This window comes from Pan paniscus, chromosome 3, assembly GCF_029289425.2.
Source record: "Pan paniscus chromosome 3, NHGRI_mPanPan1-v2.0_pri, whole genome shotgun sequence".
Lineage (NCBI taxonomy): Eukaryota > Metazoa > Chordata > Mammalia > Primates > Hominidae > Pan > Pan paniscus.
This window is the reverse complement of record NC_073252.2, coordinates 120658570-120681378: the sequence shown is the minus strand read 5'-3', so window position 1 is coordinate 120681378 and position 22809 is coordinate 120658570. Positions and strand designations below refer to the sequence as shown.

At 36.0% G+C, this 22809-nt stretch overlaps 2 protein-coding genes across 3 annotated transcripts in view; one reads left to right on the top strand and one right to left on the bottom strand.

The window, feature by feature from the left end:
* The window catches only part of NUDT6 (nudix hydrolase 6), a 30063-nt gene extending 18414 nt beyond the window's left edge, over positions 1-11649 (top strand). For both annotated transcript variants that reach the window (XM_008969469.4, XM_003816401.6), the window contains exons 4-5: positions 6623-6677; positions 11070-11649. In XM_008969469.4, coding sequence (XP_008967717.1) covers positions 6632-6677; positions 11070-11467 — 444 coding nt within the window. In that variant the 5' untranslated portion in view covers positions 6623-6631 and the 3' untranslated portion in view covers positions 11468-11649. The remainder of the gene's footprint in view (positions 1-6622; positions 6678-11069) is intronic.
* The window catches only part of FGF2 (fibroblast growth factor 2), a 71237-nt gene continuing 54492 nt past the window's right edge, over positions 6065-22809 (bottom strand). Inside the window, exon 3 of the mRNA XM_008969466.5 lies at positions 6065-12084. Within this exon, the coding sequence (XP_008967714.3) occupies positions 11899-12084 (186 nt within the window). The 3' untranslated portion in view covers positions 6065-11898. The remainder of the gene's footprint in view (positions 12085-22809) is intronic.

Below are 22809 nucleotides of genomic sequence, written 5' to 3'. Positions count from 1 at the left end.
GAAGAAAACTTTTCATCTACCAACTTAGAACTGGGTGGAGGGGATGGTGCTACAAATTAACTGACAACAGATAGATTAACAGGAGAAAAGTTTAAGAGTACTCTATAAGGAATGCCTTGGCCAGGGGTAAGGGTTTATATACTGTATAGTATATCATCTTAATAAAAGGGGATACAGGGGTATAGGACTTCTAGTGAAAACATGCAGGCATAGTAGCTTCTGACAAAATTTTGTTATGCAATTTCTCATCTAGGTGCTAATGGTCAGTCTCCTTCCTGGCTGAAAGCTTCCCCAACCCCCTCAATCCCCCACTCCTACTCAGGGGATTAATGGCAGCTTCATTCTCAGAAAGCTTTGCCTTTAGTCAGATAAGGGAAGCTCAGAAATGCTTCTTTCTGCATCTGCTGTATCTTAAATATCTTCAGTTTAGAGTCATCATTATGCCATTCTGGTGGGTTGTGGGTCCCTTCATGTGGGACCATGCACAGTTAAAACTCAAACCTCTTGCTGTTCAGCTGGTGCTGGTTTATCTGGACCCATATCTCTGAGAATGAGGCATCAGCTTGCTGGTGTCTCTTGGGAAGGGGATGCAAAATGAAGCTTCTTTACAAATGTTAGGAAAACTTCAAACTGGATTCTGCTGATACTATGGGAAGGAAATGCTGCTGCTAGAGTGAAGCAGCCTTGAAGCAGTGATACTCACAGGAACCACGAGCACACAGAAGGCCCACAGTAAGGAGCTAGTCCCTTCCTCCTCCAGCCTTGCAGTCTAATGGTGGAGCATAAAAGGGAGTCAGCTGGCAAAGCAGAAACTGGTTAGCAGAATCCCAGCTCCAGCATCACTAAACAAGTACAGAAGGGTAGATTCGGAGCTGAGAGACAATAACAGCATCAACTTATTAAAAATGCAAATTCTCAGGCCCCACCCCAGATCTGTGGAATCTGAAGCTCTAGAGGATTAAAGCCCAGCAATTCTGTGTTTACAAGCCCTCCAGGTGATTCTGATGTAAAGTTTGAGAACCACTAAACTAGCAAGCACATTGAGCTTCCTGGCTCTGCTGATTTTCAAACCTGCCAATAATTGGTCCTTTAAGACCAAGAAAGTGATGCTTTTCAGAATCTAGTCATGTTCCCCCTACACTTTTAGGCAGTTGGTACTGGTAGAAGCTAAAGAAGTTCAAATTATATAAGACAGTTTATTTGTGGATTAAGTAGGAATGACACTCCTAAGTAGGGTTTTGATTTTTTTAAGTTATAAACAGAGATCCATCAAAGAGAGCAAAAAAATATGAAAATTAAGAATTAACATATAGTTCAATGTTGTAATAAAAATAAGAGGAATAATTTAATTTCTGTAAATATTTGGTGTTAGGTGATATTTCAATATAACTGATAGCTATTAATGATATGTAATTTATATTTAATGTTTAATAAATTAGATGTAGATTATATATACTTATTTACTTATTATAAATAACTAATTGGCATTCTTTTCAGATATCCAAGCCAGTTGCTCTCCTTTCTTTATGTACCTCACTCTCCCCAGGCATTAATGTCAAGTGTTTTTTGCAGAGGAAAATTTAACCCTCAACACGAGCATATGCACAAATTCAAACACATATCTAAATTGACATTTACATGTCCTTTCTCTTTCCCTACACACATATTCCAGTCCTTCATCCCTACCCCAATATTTTAGGTAATAAAAGACCTAACAGTGACTTAAACCCATAAACTGGGTGTTCAAGAGTTAAGGGTAGGGACCCATTAATTCATTCACTGAATATTACTGAGTTCTTATACATACTCTGCTGTATACACTGTTCTAAGCACTAGGTACACATCAGTGAACAAAGTAAAGTTTCTACATAGGGAGCTTACATTCAAATGCATAAGATACAAATAATAAAATGAATGAATATTATATAAGGTGGAGATGTGTTATTAAGAAAAATACATGGTGCACTAAGCACTAGGTATACATCAGTGAACAGATGTATAGTTTCCACATATGGAGTTAAGCAAAGTTTCTACATATGGAGCTTACATTCAAATGTGTAAGATACAAATAATAAAATGAATAAATGTTATGTAAGGTGGAGATAAGTGTTATTAAGAAAAACACATGGTGCCAAGATAAAAAGAATGACTGGGTTTGCATGTACATTACGTTCGGTATGCCCAATATACATTAACTTCTTTATGCTTGCCATATACATTAACTTCTGTATGCCCAACACCTAGCAAGCAATAAATTTCTATTGAATGAATGAACAAACTTATGAGACACTCTGTGGTAGCTTCTGTCTCATTGGTAACAGTGATAATATTGTATCTAGTGAGATGTATCTAAATACAGTAGGTCTGAATTATAAAAGGCGATAGGATTATTAAAGACTAGAACAATGAAAAATAAAAGATAACCAAATTTCTGGCATCTGACCAAGTTGGAGTAAAGACAGAACAAGAGGGTCACATATATATGAGAACCAAAGGGAAAAGGCTAGCAGGTCTGTGCCCTTGCTCTGAGTTCTGGAGATATGGCTGAAAGAAATTAGTAGTCTTTTAAGGGTTGTGTTTATACAAACTTCTGGTTAGGATTTCAGTAGCCATGCCTAGGGAAGGTCTTAAAATGAATCCTCTGCTTAGGAAAGCAGATGTCTGTGGAACGGGGAAAACAGAAAAAGAATCAGAAAATGAATCATTCCTTTCACCCATTCTAGAAACCCTCAAATAAACGAGTTTATCTTCAGGATAAGTTTTCAAAGAAATAGTGGTTTTAAACTTGAACATGCTTTAACAGAGCAAGTATCTTACATTCTGTTAATATCTCTAAAAAATGCATCAGAAAATTTACCCTTTCTTAGTAGCCAAAATGATTATTTCTTGGGCTAGCAATTTCTAACAGTGGGGAAGGAAGGATTGCAGAGTGATAAATGAGACCACCCTTACATCATCCACACTGTCTTCTGTTTTCCATTTACTGCTACACACACACAAAGAACATCAGACTTGTAATTGGCAAATGTATAGGAAAATTGTCATACCATTCACCATTCCAAAATATGATGGAACTAATCTAAATATGGTTTAAAATCACATATTTTTATAAGTTAAAAGGATACTATACCTTTTGTAGTATGTGAAAATCAGATATGCTTTAATATGGTTAAAATCACATATTTTTATAAGTTAAAAGGTTACTATACCTTTTGTAGTATGTAAAAATCAGATATGCTTAAAGGAACTAGACCTCACCAACTCAAAGCAGGGAGGGGTCATATATGTGAATGTTGAGTAGCATCCAACAAAGCAGCTAAGCACAAGAGCATTTTAGAATATTTCTTTCACAAGAGAGTGGAAAGTTCCTTTTTTAAGATTAGGAAAAAAAAGGATCATGGAATTTTACACTTGAGGCATAGAGATATCATCTTCTTTTATAGGAAGGGAGAACAAAGATGAAAAACATAATCTCATAGGCTACATTTTCAAAACCAATCCTCAGTAATTTTTTTGCCATAAAACAATATACTGGAAAGAAAGAATAATAAAAGATCACTAGCTAAGAAATAAATTCCATGCCAATCAGAACATTCTAGATGGGGAAATCACAAGCAACAGATAGATACAAAGACATTTGGCACTAAACTGTAGTCCACATTCGTGAGCCCTGGAAAAGTCTAAGTCTAAGACACAGAATCTAATTGGATTTACATAGAATGTTCCAATTAGGTCCCAGGAAGAGATTAAAAGGTATATGAAAAAGCAGTGGACAGTCACTAAGGATTAGTGAGAAAATATCAAATCAACTTTTACAATTTCTTAAAAGATGGTTAGAACCAGCCTGCCTGGATTTTAACACTGAGTTTATCACATACTAGATGTGTGACCCCAGTCAAGTGTTTCATCACCTCTAAAGTGGGAACAAATTATAGCCTCTCATGGGAGTATTGTGAAGTTTAAATGTGCATAATTCTTATACAAATATTTAGCATAGCATAGGAGATTGGTCAGGGTGGTGGGAAAAATTGTAGAAAGATGCAAACCTTCTTGGAAGGCTGGAAGGTTTACAAAAGCTTCGGAAAAGGATTTGGCTGAAGGCAGCCAGATTCTCTTATCTGGTGCCTGAAAGCTTAGTTTAGGTAACATGGGGATGTAAAGAACCTGATCTAGGTAAGTTAACCGTTGGCGCACAGGACTACTCTCTCTGGGGCAGTGGTGGTGGGGGTGGGGGGGAGGTGGCGGGGGTGCATGACCATGTTAATTACCCACAACTGTGTTGACTCAAGGCCTTTGTCATTAAATCTGTACTGAGTAAATGCCCGCAGCACTGGCTTGTCAGGGCCGTGGCTACTGCAACTCTTTCTATGAGTGGCCCAGTCCCCAGCCTGCTCTTTCATTGGATATCTGTGATCTGTGCCTGAGTGCATTTTTTCATCCGTCATTCAGTCAGAGACTGTGGGTCAGACCTGGCATAGCGTCTGGGGTCTCACTCTGTTGCCCAGGCTGGAGTGCGGTGGCACAATAACTCACTGCAGCCTTGAACTCCAAGGCTCAAGTGATCTTCCCATCTCAGTCTCCCAAAGTGCTGGGATTACAGACGTGAGGCACTGTGCCCAGCATTAGTATTTTAATGTTGTTGTTATATTGCCAAACACAGCTAATGGGAATTGTTTGATATAAAGAAAAAAAAGTGGGAAGACATGCTCATCTCACTACTGATCATATCTAGGACATTAACTAGATTTTTCACAAACCACATAGCTTAGGCCTGTCTACTGCTTAAGACTATACTCAGGCTCAAGCTTTTTAAGGGGAGAAGTAAGCATTTTAAAAACCTAAGTGGTGCCATAAAATGTCACAAAATACTTACCAGCATAAATATACCTAATATTTCCATATAAAAGGTTTATGAAATAGTCAAAATCAAATTTGTGTGAGCTGTTTTCAATCCTTATGTCTAGCATTTCCCCCCTTCTAATAAGTTCATCTCCAGATTTAATTAACAATCTCTAATCATTTATGGTCAAAGATTTTTAAAGTTGACTTTTATTGTTTTTAGGAAACATTTGTCTGCTCCATTATAACTTTTCTTTTGTTAGAAACAGAACTTGCAGGCTGGTTATGGTAGCTGACACCTGTAACCCCAGCACTTTGGGAAGCCCAGGTGGGAGGATAGCCTGACCCTCAGGAGTTCAAGACCAGCCTGGGCAACACGGTGAAACCTCATCTCTAAAAAAAAAAAAAAAAAAAAAAAAATTAGGTGTGGTGGTGCACACCTGTAGTCCCAACTATTCAGGAGGCTGAGGTGGGAGGATCACCTGAGCCCAGGCAGGTCAAGACTGCAGTGAGCTCTGATGGTGCCACTGCACTCCAGGCTGGCCAGCAGAATGAGACCCTGTCTCAAAAAGTAAATGGAATTTATGGTGGTAAAGTTCAACATCTTGTCAGACAAAGACTGCATAGTTTCTGGAGAAATAAACCTTCTGGGAATATTTCCAAATGGAATCTAGAAGACAGTGCATTGATATAGAGGTATATTTACAGATATATTTCTACATTAATAAAGTAAAGCATAATATCCTTTATAAATTAATGTCAAGCCTAGCCCAGACACTGAAAGCCTGAATTCTGTACCCACATAATCAACAGTCTATGGAAACTCTGGGAACCATGCCACTGGTCTCCAACCTAGCATAGTTGAGAAATGACACATTCTTTTAAGAAGCTCATCCAGGAAATGAGTGTGTCACAAAGCAAACCAGTAAAAGGACCATAACTTATTTTATGAATGAAGAGTATAGGGTACTAGCCAAAGGTACAGCTCCCTTATGAGTATGTTATAATTTATCATTCTTTTCTTTAATCATGTGATGGATAGATAGAACTCTAACAGGAAAAAAAGTAATCATGTCAGCCATAAGAATATTGTCCATGTCATCTCATAATTGTTTTTCATCCATTTTTCTATATTTATCCCTATTCCAAGATCAGATCTTTCCACCTGCCCCTCCCCAACAAAAAAAAAGAAAAAAGAATTCATAGACAAGAAGACACAAAGAAATGGGAGACAAGAAAACACAAACTAATCAATTTTATTCATACTACTCATGAAAAGCAATTACATTTTTACATAAAATCATTAACACATACAATAGAAATAATAAGAGTAATACATCTGATTAGAAATACAATATAGGAAATAGATTTTAAAATAGCATATTTTAGTGATGAAATTTATATTTTCTACTTATTTATAGCAGCATCTGTAAGATTCTTCTATCTGTTCATAGTTAACTAGCAGCAAAATATTTTAAATTACAGAAATTCAGTAGATGTTTCCCTCCAATGTTTCATTCATACAGAATGTATCACGTTAACCAAACAAAACCACTTATATTTCCTGAAGAGAAAAGGTGGGAAAAGATTTCATCAGTTACCAGCTCCCCCAAAAAAAGAAGAAACGAGGGAGAAAGGATGGAAGCTAGAAAAATTTTGCATGCAATTACTAAAAAATATATTCTCAACCACTTTGACCAATTATAGGTGGATTTTGTGAAATCTACATATGTGTGTGTTAGTGAAAGTTATGTTAACTTTATTTTCTGACTTTATACTGCAGTTGAAAAATATGTGGAAGTTTCCAGGAGGCCTGTCAGAGCCTGAAGAAGATATTGGTGTGTATCTTTTATATTTTTAATTGGCTTAAAAATGTTGAGGAAATTAATGTGTTTACTTTCTTGCTTTAGAGCTAAGAATAAAAATTTAAATTTTCTAATTTGTTCCGACTGAGTCTGAACATTTCAGAAATTACCTCAGAGCTGATATAATTAGCAGCATAATTTCTAATATTACAGTTTATTCCATTAGTAGAAATAATATCATTAGGAACATACCACCTATTCTTCTGTTTATGACTGCTTCTGGATTAATCTGTCTGAAAAGGAGAAGCTTTGGATATACATCAGTAAAGTTTAGCATTAAAGGTTATTTTGGATACGACTAATATTGTTGTTGGAATTAAACTATGAGAAAACAAATTCCTGACCATTCCATCACAGAGGATGAATAGTAGCCTTTAAATGAACTTTGCAATAAATATAATAAAGTCAGTTATAAAGCAGTGATTATATAATTCTTCACTTTATGAAAATTGTATCTACTATTTATTTTTAATAGTCAGGAAGTCAAAACATAGTAAAATGTCATATAAGAAAGTCTCGACTGAGAAATAATCCCCTAACACAACTTACTGAGCTCAGTATTTAAGACAAGGAAATATAAAAGAAGCTAAGAATTATTTATGTCACTGATTTACAGGAAATCGAAAAATAGAAACCAAATTTTCCTACCTATTCCTTAAACTATTGGATCAAATTCAATGTGTATCATAACAAATCAATGTATTTGTTTGATACCAATATTATTTCTCCATGACCTTTTCCTTAATATGCATGTCCCCTATTCTATTTAGCCAACAATGATATTAAGGCAATTTTCTAAATTGTCTTTAAATATTTTATTTAAAAATGTCCATGTACTTAAAGCTTGATTTTTAAAACTTTTACACAAATCAAAATACCATACATACATTATATAGCCAACTCGTAACAATCCATCAGAAAATGGATTGCATTAAGATATATCTCTAGCCAATCTTGGTTTCAGGTACTTATTGACCTTTTGCTTAGTTTATGCTTATTCTTCTGTTGATATAAAAGATGATTTTGTAGTGGTGTGAATGCTGAAAGAGAAGGCCATTTGTTCTACAGCCTAATTTTCTCACACTATCCACTGGTGCCACGTGAGAGCAGAGCATGTGAGCTAATTAAGCTTATGTTTTGCATCCTTACCCAATCTATATTGGGCAAAAAGCAGTCTGCAGGTTTGCAAGGCTTCCTCTCTCCTGCATCTTGCCTTTTCAAATGAATTGATTTTTTTCATGTGAACTCTTATGGGTCCTCTGAATTTCAGCTGTACTTATTTGTAGATGTAATTGAAGAAACACACATTTCCAAGCCAAATATGTATAATTTCAGGCCTAAGTATACTCCAGAATCCTTCTTAAAGTCCAGATAATTAAAAATTCACTTTTTTTCTTTAAAAAAAAAAAGTGTTTGTGGTTGTCACAACAACTCACCTATCCAGAGATCATATATGCCTCAGTCATGTGGAATTAAGAAGAAAAAAACTGCCGTTGGCATTAGCCATACTTCCTAAGCTTAGTATAAATTAAAGCTTTGCCTGAAAATTCATAAAACCCTGAAAGCAGCTAGAAATGAAAACTGACAGTAGAGGTCTGAAAGACTATGTCGATATGAAGGCATTTCTAACTCAACATAAAACAAAAGATATTCTTAATGATGAAGCTGAATCATCTAAGAATTACTGAAATTATTTAAACTCTGTATTTAGGAAAACATGCAATGTACTTTAGGAATACTGCCATCACAAACAGTTAAACATTTATATTGGCTCAAACAGTAAACCCTAGTTAACTGCAAAACACATTTGTTTGAACTCCTTCATTCTTTCATAATACTAGGTAAATGAAGAATTGTTATCCATAGTGTTTTTTAAAAATCAAGAGGGTCATATAGAAAATAGAATGCAATCCTCAAGGCTTTTGTATAAAATAATACCCTAAGAGTATAAAGGTATCCACAAGATTAAAATTGACAAACTGCCTTCTTAAAAAATCGTATTACCACTGGCAGGAAGAGTATCTGCTGCATTAGCCAGAGAACTATAAAGCAGCTGAGCCTTATCAGAGATCATCAGTGCACTAGAGTCAGAGGGAAACACTAGGAAAACCCACATTCTGCAGATTATTTCCCATTATATTTTATTTCAATCTAATTCTATTATTAAATATAACAAAATAGAAATAACAAATATAAACTCCATTTCATTATTGTCCTGTAACTAAACAAAACAATACAACATATTTAAACATATCTCTTCATCAGCAAAAATAAAAACAAAACCTCTTAGTTTTTCCTATGTTCTTCAAACCTATAAAACAGCAAATGTTATTTCAGTTTGGCTTACAGTATATTAAAATAATAAAAAATACAACAGAATAAAGCACACTATCTTGATTAAAAATTTCAATTCATCTTGAAATCCTTGGGGAAGAAATATCCATCTTGAGGTGGAAGGGTCTCCCGCATACTCTGGAGACAAAAGCACTTATTTGCCCATTCAATTTTCAGTCAGTTAGTGATTCAAGTTAAACTGATCAAAACTACTCAGGCAGTGCTGATTTTCAGTCAGCTGCTATGGTGACTGCTGAGCAGGGCAGATTTGCTCACTACCCCCATCCGGTGCTTCCACAACATAGAAACAGCATAGATCATGAGCTACATGCTGAACTTTTGATTAGTGGTACTAAGAGCTAAATAGGATCCCCATAATTTATTTTCAAACATAAAGAATAAAAATGGACATTTAAACAAGTTAGGAGATGTTATATCAAATTTAAGACTAGTGCTACTATCTTTAATAATAAATTTAATAACAAACATGTATTTCCCCATAATTATTTTTCAAAGCATAATGAATAAAAATGGACATTTAAACATGTTAGGGGATATTTTATACAATTTAAGACTAGTGCTACCATCTTAAATAATAAATTTAATAACAAATGTATTGCACGTCAGAGTAAAAATTACTTTTCTTATTAAGGAAAATTTCTCTTTTTTTGAGACAAAGTCTCACTCTGTTGCCTAGGCTGGAGTGCAGTGGCACGATTATGGCTCACTGCAACCTTGACCTCTCAGCCTCAAGTGATCAACCCTCCCACCTCAGCCTCCCAAGTATCTGAGACCACATGTACACGCCACCATGCCTGGCTAATTTTTGTGTTTTTTTGTAGAGACGGGGTTTCACCAGGTTGGCCTTGAACTCCTGGGCTCAAGCGATCCTCCTGCTTTGGCCTCCCAAAGTGCAGGGAATATAGGCATGAGCCACTGCACCCGGCCTAGATTTTTCTTTTATGCTTTCAGTTATTTCTAACCATGTTTAACCTATGGGCAAATCTCAATTGTAAGGGAAGTCAGCATGTAATTGAAAAATGGCAGATAAATGCCTTATGTTTTAAAACATTATACTCTTTCTATGAATCTTTCCATAGCTATTAGAGGGAAAAAACAAGAGCATATCCAGGGGATGGGTAAGACAGTCTATGGTAAGACAGTCTACAATCACAGCACATGGGAATTGAGACATGTTTCTGTGACTTCCTCTTCTTTGCATGTTTTTCACCAGTAGAATTACTGCAAGGGCAAATATCATTTACTATTTGACAAACAAGAAAAATAGAGGCAAAATGAGTATTGGAACAAAAATCTTTGTCTGTGACAATTGTGAAGCTTTCCAGCAAAGTGGTAGAGGAAGGCAGCTTTTTAAAGGGCTTCTCCTAAATACCTTGGGAGACAATGACAGAGCATCACAAAATTAGAGAAAGCCCAGTTAGAGGGACCATCTGGATGTGTAGAAAAAGCAGCCACAAAAATATGTTAATGGCAATAAAAATCCTGCCACACAAATTTGCATTTAATTGAAAAATCAACCTTATAAAATGTGAAAACCTTTGTTGAATTATAAAATTATTTATATTCCAAGTTTCTTGAAAACTGATGAAACACCTCCAGCATTTCGGTGTTGAAGAAATGAATCTAAGTTCTTTGGAATCTTATCTCAAGAAACAAAGGAACTGCAGCCATGCAAAATGTTTTAACTTTTCAATCTATATTTTTACCTTTTGGGAAACAGAGCAGCAAGAAGTTAAAAAGAGCTGACCCCAAAAATGTACAGGTAGATAAGCCTCCAAGTAGCAGCCAAAGAAATATTCAGCATTTCAAAAGCTTCTTGAATTTACAGTGGTAAGAAAATATTTTGGGATTTCTTGATATCCACAAGGCAAAGAATTTGTATTGAAAACTTTACTTTGTTAGGGTAATGTTTTGAGCCTTTACATAATGCTACTTTAACTGAAAATCTTTGATGATACAGTTTCTAAAAGTGTAATTATTATTGATTTGTACATCTCTTTTTTTATGTAGGAGACACAGCGGTTCGAGAAGTTTTTGAAGAGACTGGTATAAAATCAGAATTCAGGTCCATCCTGAGTATTCGGCAACAGCACACAAATCCTGGAGCTTTTGGGAAGTCAGATATGTATATCATCTGCCGCCTAAAGCCATATTCATTCACCATAAATTTTTGCCAGGAAGAATGCTTAAGATGTGAGTGGATGGATCTCAATGACCTGGCGAAGACTGAAAATACAACTCCCATCACCAGCAGAGTTGCTAGGCTGCTGCTGTATGGGTACAGAGAAGGGTTTGACAAAATTGACCTGACTGTGGAAGAACTTCCAGCAGTTCACACAGGACTGTTTTATAAACTCTATCACAAGGAACTGCCAGAGAATTATAAAACTATGAAAGGAATTGATTAAATTCACATTTATATGTTTAGAAACATGTAGACTAACGAATGACATAAGAAATAGTGGACATTTTGGATTGATTAAACATCTGACTGTGATATTCTAATGTATATGATTTCCATGAAGAAATTTTGTTTCTAAACATGCACATTTTAAAAGCCTCTTTTCGAATAAAGCAAATGCGTGAAAAAGATCATTGCTCTAGGTAAGCTTCACTGGGTAACAGCAGATGCAATATAAAAGGGAGAATATACATTTTACAACTTTTGTTAGTTTTCTTTACTGGGACAATGGTTACATATTTTACTACTGGATAAAAAGTTGTTTGACCAGTTATCCAAACTGAGCTATACACATTTATTTTCTTTTACTCTCATTAACAAATTTCTAAAATATACTTCTTCTTTCATGTGAAATGAGATTAGATGTGGCCATTAAAATCAGCTCTTAGCAGACATTGGAAGAAAAAGTATAGCTTTCTGCCCAGGTCCTGTTTTGGATCCAAGTTTATACTGCCCAGTTCGTTTCAGTGCCACATACCAACTGGTGTATTTCCTTGACCGGTAAGTATTGTAGTTATTAGATTCCAATCGTTCAAAAAAGAAACACTCATCCGTAACACATTTCTGAAAAATAAAGGAAGAATTACCTGTTATTATTATTATTATTATTATTACACTTTTCATATTAAATACTTATGATAGTATAATGCCTATTCTGCTCAACCAGCAGCAGTGATGTTGGGTTCAGCAGGGCGATCAAACTAACAAGATTCAATGGGCCAAAATGTGACACAGACTAGTTCTGAAGAAGGATGCAGGCCAGGAACACAGCATGTCAGCAGGACAGCGTCAAGTATGTCTCTTCAGTAGGAGTTCAGAGACAATTCTCCAGCTCCAAAACAGACAGGTCAGGTTTTAAACACAAGGAGGGACATACCCAGTAAGAAGAAATATGCTATGGGAAGCCCAAAGCTATAGCTTCCAGCAGTATTTATGATCCATCCACACTCCTCCCAGTCCCAAGGTAGGTTACCAATCAGGGATCATTTTTACTTTTATCAGAAGCAGCAGTAGAAGGCTAACCCATTGTAATCTTTCCATACAGAAGAAGGAGGTTTGTTAATACTTTACTCACAAGAAGAGTTAATTCCCCAAATTTTAACAAAAAGTTTTAAGTGGCTAATGTTTTTTAAGGCATAATAATGAATAGTTTATTGTACAGAAAATAGCTATTGGTATATAATGCCAAAAATAATATTGGAACATTATATTACATATGATTAACAATCTCCAAACACTGTTAGACAATGAGGAATAAGTAAGTATACTGATTTCTGGCAGTCTCTTTCAGGAGGGAAGGACTTTGCCTTTTAATTTCAATTCAACTATTTATCAAAAAAAAAAAAGATAGCTGGCTTTCAAAAAGACCTGGAAATAATACTCCAAGTAATGGAATTTAATAGCTACCACATTATTTAAGATAAATGTTCAAAAAGCAACTTCACAGGGTAGCACTGAAGATACTTACTGACCTCAAAGGGGAAAAATCAATTTATTCACTTCAAAAGGAAAAATCATTTTTACATTATAATTATGTGTATATATATATCAATTGAATGATAAACATATAGAAAACACATGTAAATTTTATCTAAACACATAAATATAAGATGTATGCAGAGACATAAATATATGGTTTTGTATTAATACCACATTCCAGTTTATTTCTATATACTCATATCTAGGAAACTTCAGGTTTGGAAAAACCCACATTAAAAAGACTTGAACCTTTTCCCAGATTCCTTGGTTCTAAGATAAGGCAAACAATGGCACAAACTGTGACAAAAACATAAATTAATTGGCAAAACAAGGAAAAGAGCTGGCATAATAACAAAAATGTAAAGTAAAGCCTGGGAAAGAACTAAAAGTGACTAATGTGTCTCAGCCATCTAAAGTAAGGGTGTGGTATTAGATCCTGTAATCTTCTAGAGATAAGAATTTTACTGGATATTTACTTGGTTTTAATATTTTGACCACTGTTAAATGGATTTTTAAAAACTGAAATACAAACTTAACTAATTTGCCTATTATGTAATACGTTACTCATAAAGAAACTCAATTCTTCATGATGCAAATAAATCACAGCCTTACAGAGAAGCACACATTGACAGGACCCAGCTATATGAAACACAGGACTGTCTTGTGCTGTTCATAAAGATTCAAATGTGATAAGAGTGAAACACCTAAACTTAGAGTAATATAGACCAATATATTCCAAATCCAATACTTTTACTCTACCTCTAGTGAAATTTACTACCCCTCTCGTGTGAACTGAAGTTAACCTGTTACTTTATTCTGTCATCTTCATTGCCACTGATAAAAGAAAAAAAAATCTTCCCTTTTCTCTATTCCAGGTTTATGATCAAGAATAGAAGCAGAAGGGAAACAAAGAGTGAAAGGAAAATTCATAGTAATCATAAAGACAACATGAAAGGTCACCATGGAACTTCATAGACTGATTCCCCAGAGGTAAATTTAAACAACAGCATTTAGTCATATGTTCATTTGTTGGTGTTCTATCAGCTTCCCGGATGCCCCACCTTGCTAGCTGGCACTCCCTACAATGCTTGGCATACTAGAATACTAACTATGCCAATAACATTTGCCTTTTCAGCCAGTTCCTAATATTTCAGAGAAAAGAAACAGTACCAGGGACTAAGTGGATACATGATAGAACCCACAGCTTATTAATTAATTAATTTACTTATTTATTTATTACAAAAGTTATTTCTACTTTTGAAAAAAAACAGTGGAGGGAAGGAAACTTATATCTGTGCTGAATGTTCAGCAATGCAAATTTACTAAACAACTGTTTTGCTCTTGAAAACAAACTGCATTTTTTTTAAAAAAAATGAGTAGTAGGGCCAAAATTTAGTGGTCAAGAAAAATAGATGTTTAACAGAGCAACATATATACAATTTTCAATTGTCTCCATTCTGAGTTTCCAAGTCATCTTCAGTGACTGTGATCTCAGTGTGCCTATTAAAAACTGGTGCATTATAATTTTATTAATCTTTATAAACATATTTAAAGAACTGTTTTCCTATTATCAGTGTTTGCTCACCATTTCAAACTTCGGATAAAAAGGGGTCTTCAGAGGAATGCCACCACAAAGAAAGTGGCTTCTAAGGGCTTATAACAACTTGTACCTTGTTTCCAAGGCCTTATTTTATATAGGCCTAAGAGCTGAGAAATCCCTTAATGCATGATTATTGACTGCTTTTATGCATATACTTTAAAAGTCACAACAATATTTTAACATTATTATACTCATTAACAAATGAGGAATTTAAAACTCAGTGCTTTTGGTAACATTTCAGATTTTGGATACCTTTTGCCCTTACATCTACTTGATACCTTTATATCAAATTAAGTTTTTGTTTATGTGTTGCTTTTTTAAAATTGAAGAATAATTTAGAGGTACAGGAAGCATAGAGTTCAAATAATACACTTACTCATTCAATCTATATATTTTTTTCTTCTAGGCATCTAAGACACATCAATGAACAAAACTGAACAAGATCCCTGCCTTTATGCCACTCAAATTCTAGCTGGGGGAGACACACAATAAGCAATAAGCTTAAGTGAATAAATTATATTCTATGTTAGAATATAAGAAAACTTAGAAAAAAGTAAACCTGAACAGGGTAAGAGGGACTAGGAATGGTGAGTGGTAGAAGCTAGGTGCAATATTAAATAGCATGGTCACAGTAGGCTCCATTGAGAAAGTGACATTTGAGCAAATGCTTGAAGGAGATGAAGGCGTTAACCATCCAGCTATCAGAGAAGAGCATTCCCATCAGAGGAAAAGCCAGTGCAAAAGCCTTACAACAGGATCATATCCAGAGTATTTGAGGGGTAGCAAGTAAGCCAATGTGGGAAGAGTAGCAGGAAATGAGATCAGAGAGGTAATGGGATGGGAGAGGGGGCAGACCTCATAGTTTTGTAGGCTATTGTAAATATTTGGCTCTTATTCTAAGAAAATTGAGAGCCACTGGGGTCTTTTCAGCAGAAAAATAACATGATCTGACATCTTTTTCTAGGATTATTCTGGCTGCCAAGACTACAGAGGGCCAAAAGCAGACTTAGACCAGTTAAAGGGTTATTCAGTAATACAGGCAGAGAGAATGAAGGTTCAGATCATGGAGGTAGCAGTAGAAATGGTAAGGAGGTGTCTGCTTTTGTACATATTTTGAAGGTAGACTTAATAGGGTTTCCTGATGGATTGGTTGCATGGTATGAGGAAAACAGGGGAGTTAAGAATGGCACTGAAGTTTCTGTTCTAGAATGATAAACTTGCCATCAAATGCGGTGGGGAGGGCTATGAGTAGGAACAGATTTTATAGGAAAAGGTTAATAATTCAGTTTTGTACGTGTTGAGTTTGAGAGGAATATCAGACATCCAAATGGAGACAGTATTTACTGAGCACCTACTATGCAACAGACACATCATTTAACTTTTTTCCTTCTTTTTTGCTAATGCTAATAACCACAGAACTAGAAATTAAAAAGTACTAATTTATTTGGAATACCAGGAAGTGTGTTATATACAATAATGCCAGTAAACAAGTATTCTCAGGTCTAAAAGGTATAAACCTAAAAAAGAAACGTAGATGTATACATATGATAGTGATATAAATTTGTCGTGTGTTAGTGATGGGGCAACACCTCAAGGTTCCCCTGGAGGCTGTCCACATAAACCAGCTTAGTTTATGGTTCTATAAGAGGGGCCCAATAACCATTTATTGATATTGATAATGATGCTAATAATGTTAAAGATAGTGCTGGCAGTTTGACCCCTTGTAGGGAGTATTTGAATAGAGCAGACTCTAATGTAGCATGAAAAAGCATAATCAACATTTTTAAAAGTTTGTTTTTTGTCTGGATAGTTAATTTACTTTGGAATTTCAAAAAGAAAATAAGGTTATGTGAGATATTTCTACATAATGAAAAACTGATCCCAGGAGATGGTGGGAGCCATGTTTCTCACTGTTGGGGGTGGCAGGTTACACACAAGCAAGTGGGGGGGACTGCTAAAATATTCATGTGTTATTGATGGATTAAGGTTGGAGATATCAGTATGAATGAACTCATATTTAGGTGTTTTTGTTTTGTTTTGTTTTGTTTTGTTTTGAGACAGAGTCTCCCTCCGTCACCCAGGCTGGAGTGCAGTGGCACGATCTAGGCTCACTGCAACCTCTGCCTCCCAGGTTGAAGTGATTCTCCTGCCTCAGCCTCCTGAGTAGCTGGGATTACAGGTGCGCACCACCACACCTGGCTAATTTTTGTATTTTTAGTAAAGACAGGGTTTCACCATGTTGGTCAGGCTGGTCTCGAACTCCTGACGTCGTGGTCCACCCGCCTCAGCCTCCCAAAGTGCTGGGATTACAGATGTGAGCCACCATGCTCTGCCTCATATTAATATTGATACAGATGGCCAAATATAGAAATATTTATAAATACATGTATATACCCAGGCTAGTATGTACCACCATTTCTTGCTCTGTCAGCTTAAGAGGGCTTAGAAGCAAAGATACTTCAGTAGCAACAAGCACACCTAGCATTCCAGTTTGTGGTTTCTAATACCATTCTCTAATAAAAGAAACCAATGCTCTTTGGAGAAATGGCTCATTCTAGGGTGGAGTAGGGAATATACAAAATGAGCCTGGAGCATCTTGTAGGCCAAAAAGTAATGAAGTACTTAAAATAAATGCATTGTTGAGAGTATGTCAAAGAGGAGGGCACAGGAGCCAACTGAAAGAGCTCCCAATGGCCAAAGCTGGAACTATTTGAGCAACAAAATAAATAATGTAGTATTGGATTGTAACTCAAAGTATAAAATAAATATCTGTGAATACATATTGATATAAATGATTGAATAAATAAATAAATGGAGGAAAATGAACAAATTTCCCAGGCAAAAGAATGACAATTTATGTAGATACTACCCCTCAAGGAGGTGGAGCACAACCATCATCTCCATCTCTTAAGTGTGGACTATGCATGGTGACTTCCTTCCAAACAGTATAGTATGGAAAGGAAGTGAAAGAGTAACTTTACAGTGGACACAGATACTACCTCAGCCAGGTAAGCAAGGATTATATCATGAGTTATCAGTCATGAAGATAACATATACCATTATATGCCACAAAAATGGTACTTTACTTCTACAGTCTTCCTCTCAAACACTCAAATCCCTATCTGGCCATGAAAAAAACATCAGGCCAGGTGCAATGGCTCACACTTGTCATCCCAGCACTTTGGGAGGCCAAGGCAGGAGGATTCTTGAGCCCAGGAGTTCGAGACCAATTTGGGCAATATAGTGAGACCTCATCTCTACTAAAAATAAAAATAAATTAGTAGAGTATGGTGGCATGCACCTGCAGTCCCACCTACTTGGGAGGCCAAGGTGGGAGGATCGCTTGAGCCCAAGAATTCAAGATTGTGGTGATCTATGATCACACCACTGCCCTCCAGCCTGGGAGACAGAGCAAGACCCTGTCTCAAAAAAAAAAAAAAAAAAAAGGAAAAAAAAATCAAGCAAGTTGAAGGACATTCTAAAAAATACCTCAACAGTACTCCTCAAACTATCAAAGTAATCAAAAATAAGGAAAGTCTAAGAAACTGTCACAGTCTGGAGGAAACTAAGGAGACATGATAACTAAATATGGTATCCTGGAACAGAAAAAGAATATTAGGAAAAGCTAAGGAAACATGAATAAAGTATGGACTTTAGCTAATAATAACATATCAGTATGGGTTCATTAGTTGTGACAGGTGCACCAAACTAATGTAGGATGTTAATAAAAGTGAAACTCAGTGTGGAGTATATAGACACTCTCTGTGTCATCTTTATAACTTTTCTGTAAGTCTAAAACCATTGTAAAACTAAAATATATTTTTTAAAAAACTGACTCTAGGGCTACAAGTACCATCACAAAAAAGGATTTCTCAAGTCACTAGATACAGCAACTCTAGCTATAATGTGAAAAATAAAAGCACCTCATGCATTCCTGTGCTCTACTATGCCCAAATACAGATGATTCATATATACATATCACTTTATTTCACCAGACTATCAACAGCATGTTTGTGAAGATATTCATCTATTCTGTCTACTGCTGTATCAGTGCTTGGCACATAGTAAGTCATCAATAAATATTTGCTAAATTAATGAACAAATGGAACTTTTTCAGATAGCTTACAATAAAAATATAATTCAATGACATTTACAAAATCTAAATAAGAACTAGAGAAATAGGACTGGGGAAAATCCAGACTAGGAACTGAAATACAGAATATGGTTTAACTTTATGAACTATTTACTCCCTAAGGAAAATAGACCAGATGACCTTTCCAAGAGTTGACTATCCAAACTTGACATCTCTGAGGATCTCTGAAGGGCCAAGAAACCTAGCTTCTAATATCGCCTTGATCCCTAACTAACTTGTATTTTCAATCAAGTCCTTTAACTTCTCTAGGCATCACTTTCCTCCTCTGTAAAATAAGAAGATTGGATTAGATGGTCTTTAGAATCCCTCCTAATCTCTAGTAGCCTTAGTACACAATAAGGAAAGAAATAAGCACATGAGCCAAGTTCTCCTCACATCCCCCCAGCACCTCCTCTCACCCCAACTCTCCCTTCTTTATGCATCGGCCTCACAATACTAGTCCACTCCTAATTTTAGATTTGAACCTTATGACCATTTCCCCATGCTCTGTTTACTGGGTTGTTTATTCTTTTACAGTACATTGATTTTTCAGTTTTGGCTTTTGAGGGAGCTTGCTCAATAGGAATCCAAAAGTGCTTTTGCTTATACCACTTCTGAGAATTAAAAACAGACATGATGTAAGTATCAATGTTGACTATTTCAGAAAAAAAAGAAACATCCAAATAGTGAAAAGTTAAAATTAAATTTGATCTTTTTATTTTTTATTTTTTTGAGATGGAATCTCACTGTGTCGCCTAGGCTGGAGTGCAGTGGCGTGATCTTGATTCACTGCAATGTCCACCTCCCGGGTCCAAGCAATTCTCCTGCCTCAGCCTCCCAAGTTGGCTGTGATTACAGGTGTGCATCACCATGCCCGGCTAATTTTTGTATTTTTAGTAGAGATGGGTTTTCGCCATGTTTGCCAGGCTTGTCTCAAACTCCTGACCTCAAGGGATCCACCTGCCTTGGCCTCCCAAAGTGCTGGGATTACAGGCACTTGTGCCAGGCCTAAATTTGATCTTAAACCTGTAATACCTATAGGTTGCATAACAGTTTTAAGATTGAGTTATAAAAGAACAGTAATTCTCATTATGCAATAACCTTTGTATTTTTTCTAGTATTTTATCTCTTAAAAAGGATATATATTCCTCTTCAATTACTGTATTTTTCTCACAAATTTCATCAGTATAGATTGTCAGTCTGGATAATTGGGCTCTCAAATATCTATTTTCTCTACTTTACTTTATTATAGATTTCATGTCATTGTGAAGGCCCCTCAATTAAGAAAGTTATTCTGTAGGTAAAATGTATTTTACTTTTACAGAAATTACATGTATATCCTCAGAGAATATACATTTTTTCATATTTCACTATTGTGGATCAATGCAAATTACATTCTAATACTGAGATATTAATATTTTGTTCAGGGTATATCATGATCTATATAGCATTATATAGAAAACAATGTGCAACTTTCTGGCAGATGAAGATCAGTAAAGTTTTTTCATACCAATGCTAACATTGAGGTCATTTGGTGATTTAAACTTAAAACTACAATTAACTTCACTTTATGCAATTTTCTTAAAAATCTGTAATTTTGTGAACACTTAAATCATCAATTCTAATATTTGTTCTGGACTTCTGTTGCTCATAGCAACAAAATTTATCCTGCTATGGAATGGAGTAAGAAGTCTGTTGTGCATTAAACAGCTATTTAACTTCAGCTTCCAAATACAGGCTTTGGCAATTAAATATAGTTATTTTTTGAATTTTCCTATTTCCTAGCTTCAAAAAGAAAGGAAAGACCCTTAAGAAATGTTTTCAAACAACACAAAATCGGTAACCTGAAAACACGCATACCATTAATATGTGAAGGTGTTGGGGAAAAAACGGTATACAAATTAGTCTTTTTTCATACTCTAATTGGTAATCAACCTAACATAACTCTTAAAAACCAAAATGTTTTTTGTATCCACAGCACTCTTCTTTCTGGGAGGAAACTAGACTGCTTTAGAAATCACTGCAGGAATCACAGAGTAAAATGGAGAAGAAACCAGGGATGTGTCATAACACAGTAGTCTGAAAAAGGGCCAGGTAGAAGAGTGGGAAGGACTATGCCTCTGGCAAGTGCAAGTTCATAAATCCCAGTTTCTTCAAGTTACGAGGCACATCTGCATCCCCAGATGATGGCTACTGGTCAGAACACTGAACTCATACCAAAAGCTGCTGTTGTTGACAGTTTAATGTCTATGGATCTGACTCGGAGAGAAATGTGCCACTTACTGAATCACCAACACCATATCTTTGGTGTTGAGGTGGGGCACGCTTACTTTTTCATCTGAAGATTGACACAGCCCACCAAGAACAATTTGAAAGAGACAGGATTGCTGCTGAAAAGGCATGACATCAAGCCACACAAATTGGATGTTAAGACTAGAGATTAACTTGTGAACTTGGCAGGAATAGGTCGTATGACGAGAGCTGAAACGTACAACTGGATCTTGGTCATGCCATTCCTCAAAGGAGATGAAGAAATCCTGAATTTTTAATTTATGCTTAATAGCCATGGCTTTGTCTCTACAGAGTGTTTGTGATATATTTCTAAGCATTGGTAAATTAATTCTTACTGCACCAACTTGGTGGAAATCTGTTCCATCAGAAAGAGTTAATACATCCAAAGAGATAGAAACACATTTAAGACTAACTTTCACAAGCTCCTGCTTATCTAAAAATGAAACTAGAAAACTTTATTTTGAGTATTTTACATTTCTGATGGTACAGAATCAACAGTTTGGGAAGCTTAATACCTATTTGCCAAGAGAAAAAGTCAGAATTCTCTTTTCAGGTCTACATTCTTTTAACTTGTCTCATCTTTTTATGTACCCTAGTAGTTTCAGAGATACACTTGAAGATAGAGCAATTTCTGTTTTCATCACTTTTAACAACAATGGGTCTTTTTATCATTGTCAATGAATCAATATTCAGCCAGTGCTCCTGAGGAGATGAAAAATTCCACCGGCAATTATCTTACAGAGTCACCATGATTACTAGGTTATATGGTTTGGCTGTGTCCCCACCCAAATCTCATCTTGAATTCCCATGTGTTGCGGGAGGGACCCAGTGGGAGGTAACTGAATCATGGAGACAAGTCTTTCTTGTGCTGTTCTTATGATAGTGAATAAGTCTCATGAGATCTTATGGTTTTATAAAGAAGAGTCCCCCTGCACAAGCTCTCTCTCTCTTTGCCTGCTGCCATCTATTTAAGATGTGGCTTGCTCTTCCTTGCCTTCCACCGTGATTGTGAGGCTTCCCCAGCCATGTGGAACTGTAAGTCCAATTAAACCTCTTCTTTTGTAAATTGCCCAGTCTTGGGTATGTCTTTTATCAGCAGCATGAAAATGGACTAATACAGTAAATTGGTACTAGGAATGGGGTGCTGCTGAAAGATACCCAAAAACGTGGAAGTGACTTTGGAACTGGTTAACAGGCAAAGGTTGGAATAGGTTGGAGAGCTCAGAAGATGACAGGAAAATGTGGGAAAGTTTGGAACTCCTTAGAGATTTGTTGAATGCCTTTGACCAAAATGCTGATAATGATATGGACAATGAAATCCAGGCTGAGGTGGTCTCAAATGGAGATGAGGAACTTGTTGGGAACTGAGCAAAGGTGAGTCTTGTTATGTTTTAGCAAAGAGACTGGTGGCATTTTGCCCCTGCCCTAGAGATTTGTGGAACTTTGAACTTGAGAGATATGATTTAGGGTATCTGGCGGAAGAAATGTTTAAGCAGCAAAGCATTCAAAATGTGATTTGGGTGCTGTTAAAGGCATTCAGTTTTATAAGGGAAGGAGAGCATAAAAGTTTGGAAAATTTGCAGCCTGACCATGGAATAGAAAAGAAAATCCCATTTTCTGAGGAAAAATTCAAGTGGGCTGCAGAAATTTGTGTAAGTAATGGGGAGCCAGATGTTAATCACCAAGACAATGAGGAAAATGTCTCTGGGGAATGTCAGAGACCTTTGCAGCAGTCCTTCCCATCACAGGCCCAGAGGTTTACAAGGAAAAAATGGTTTCATGAGCT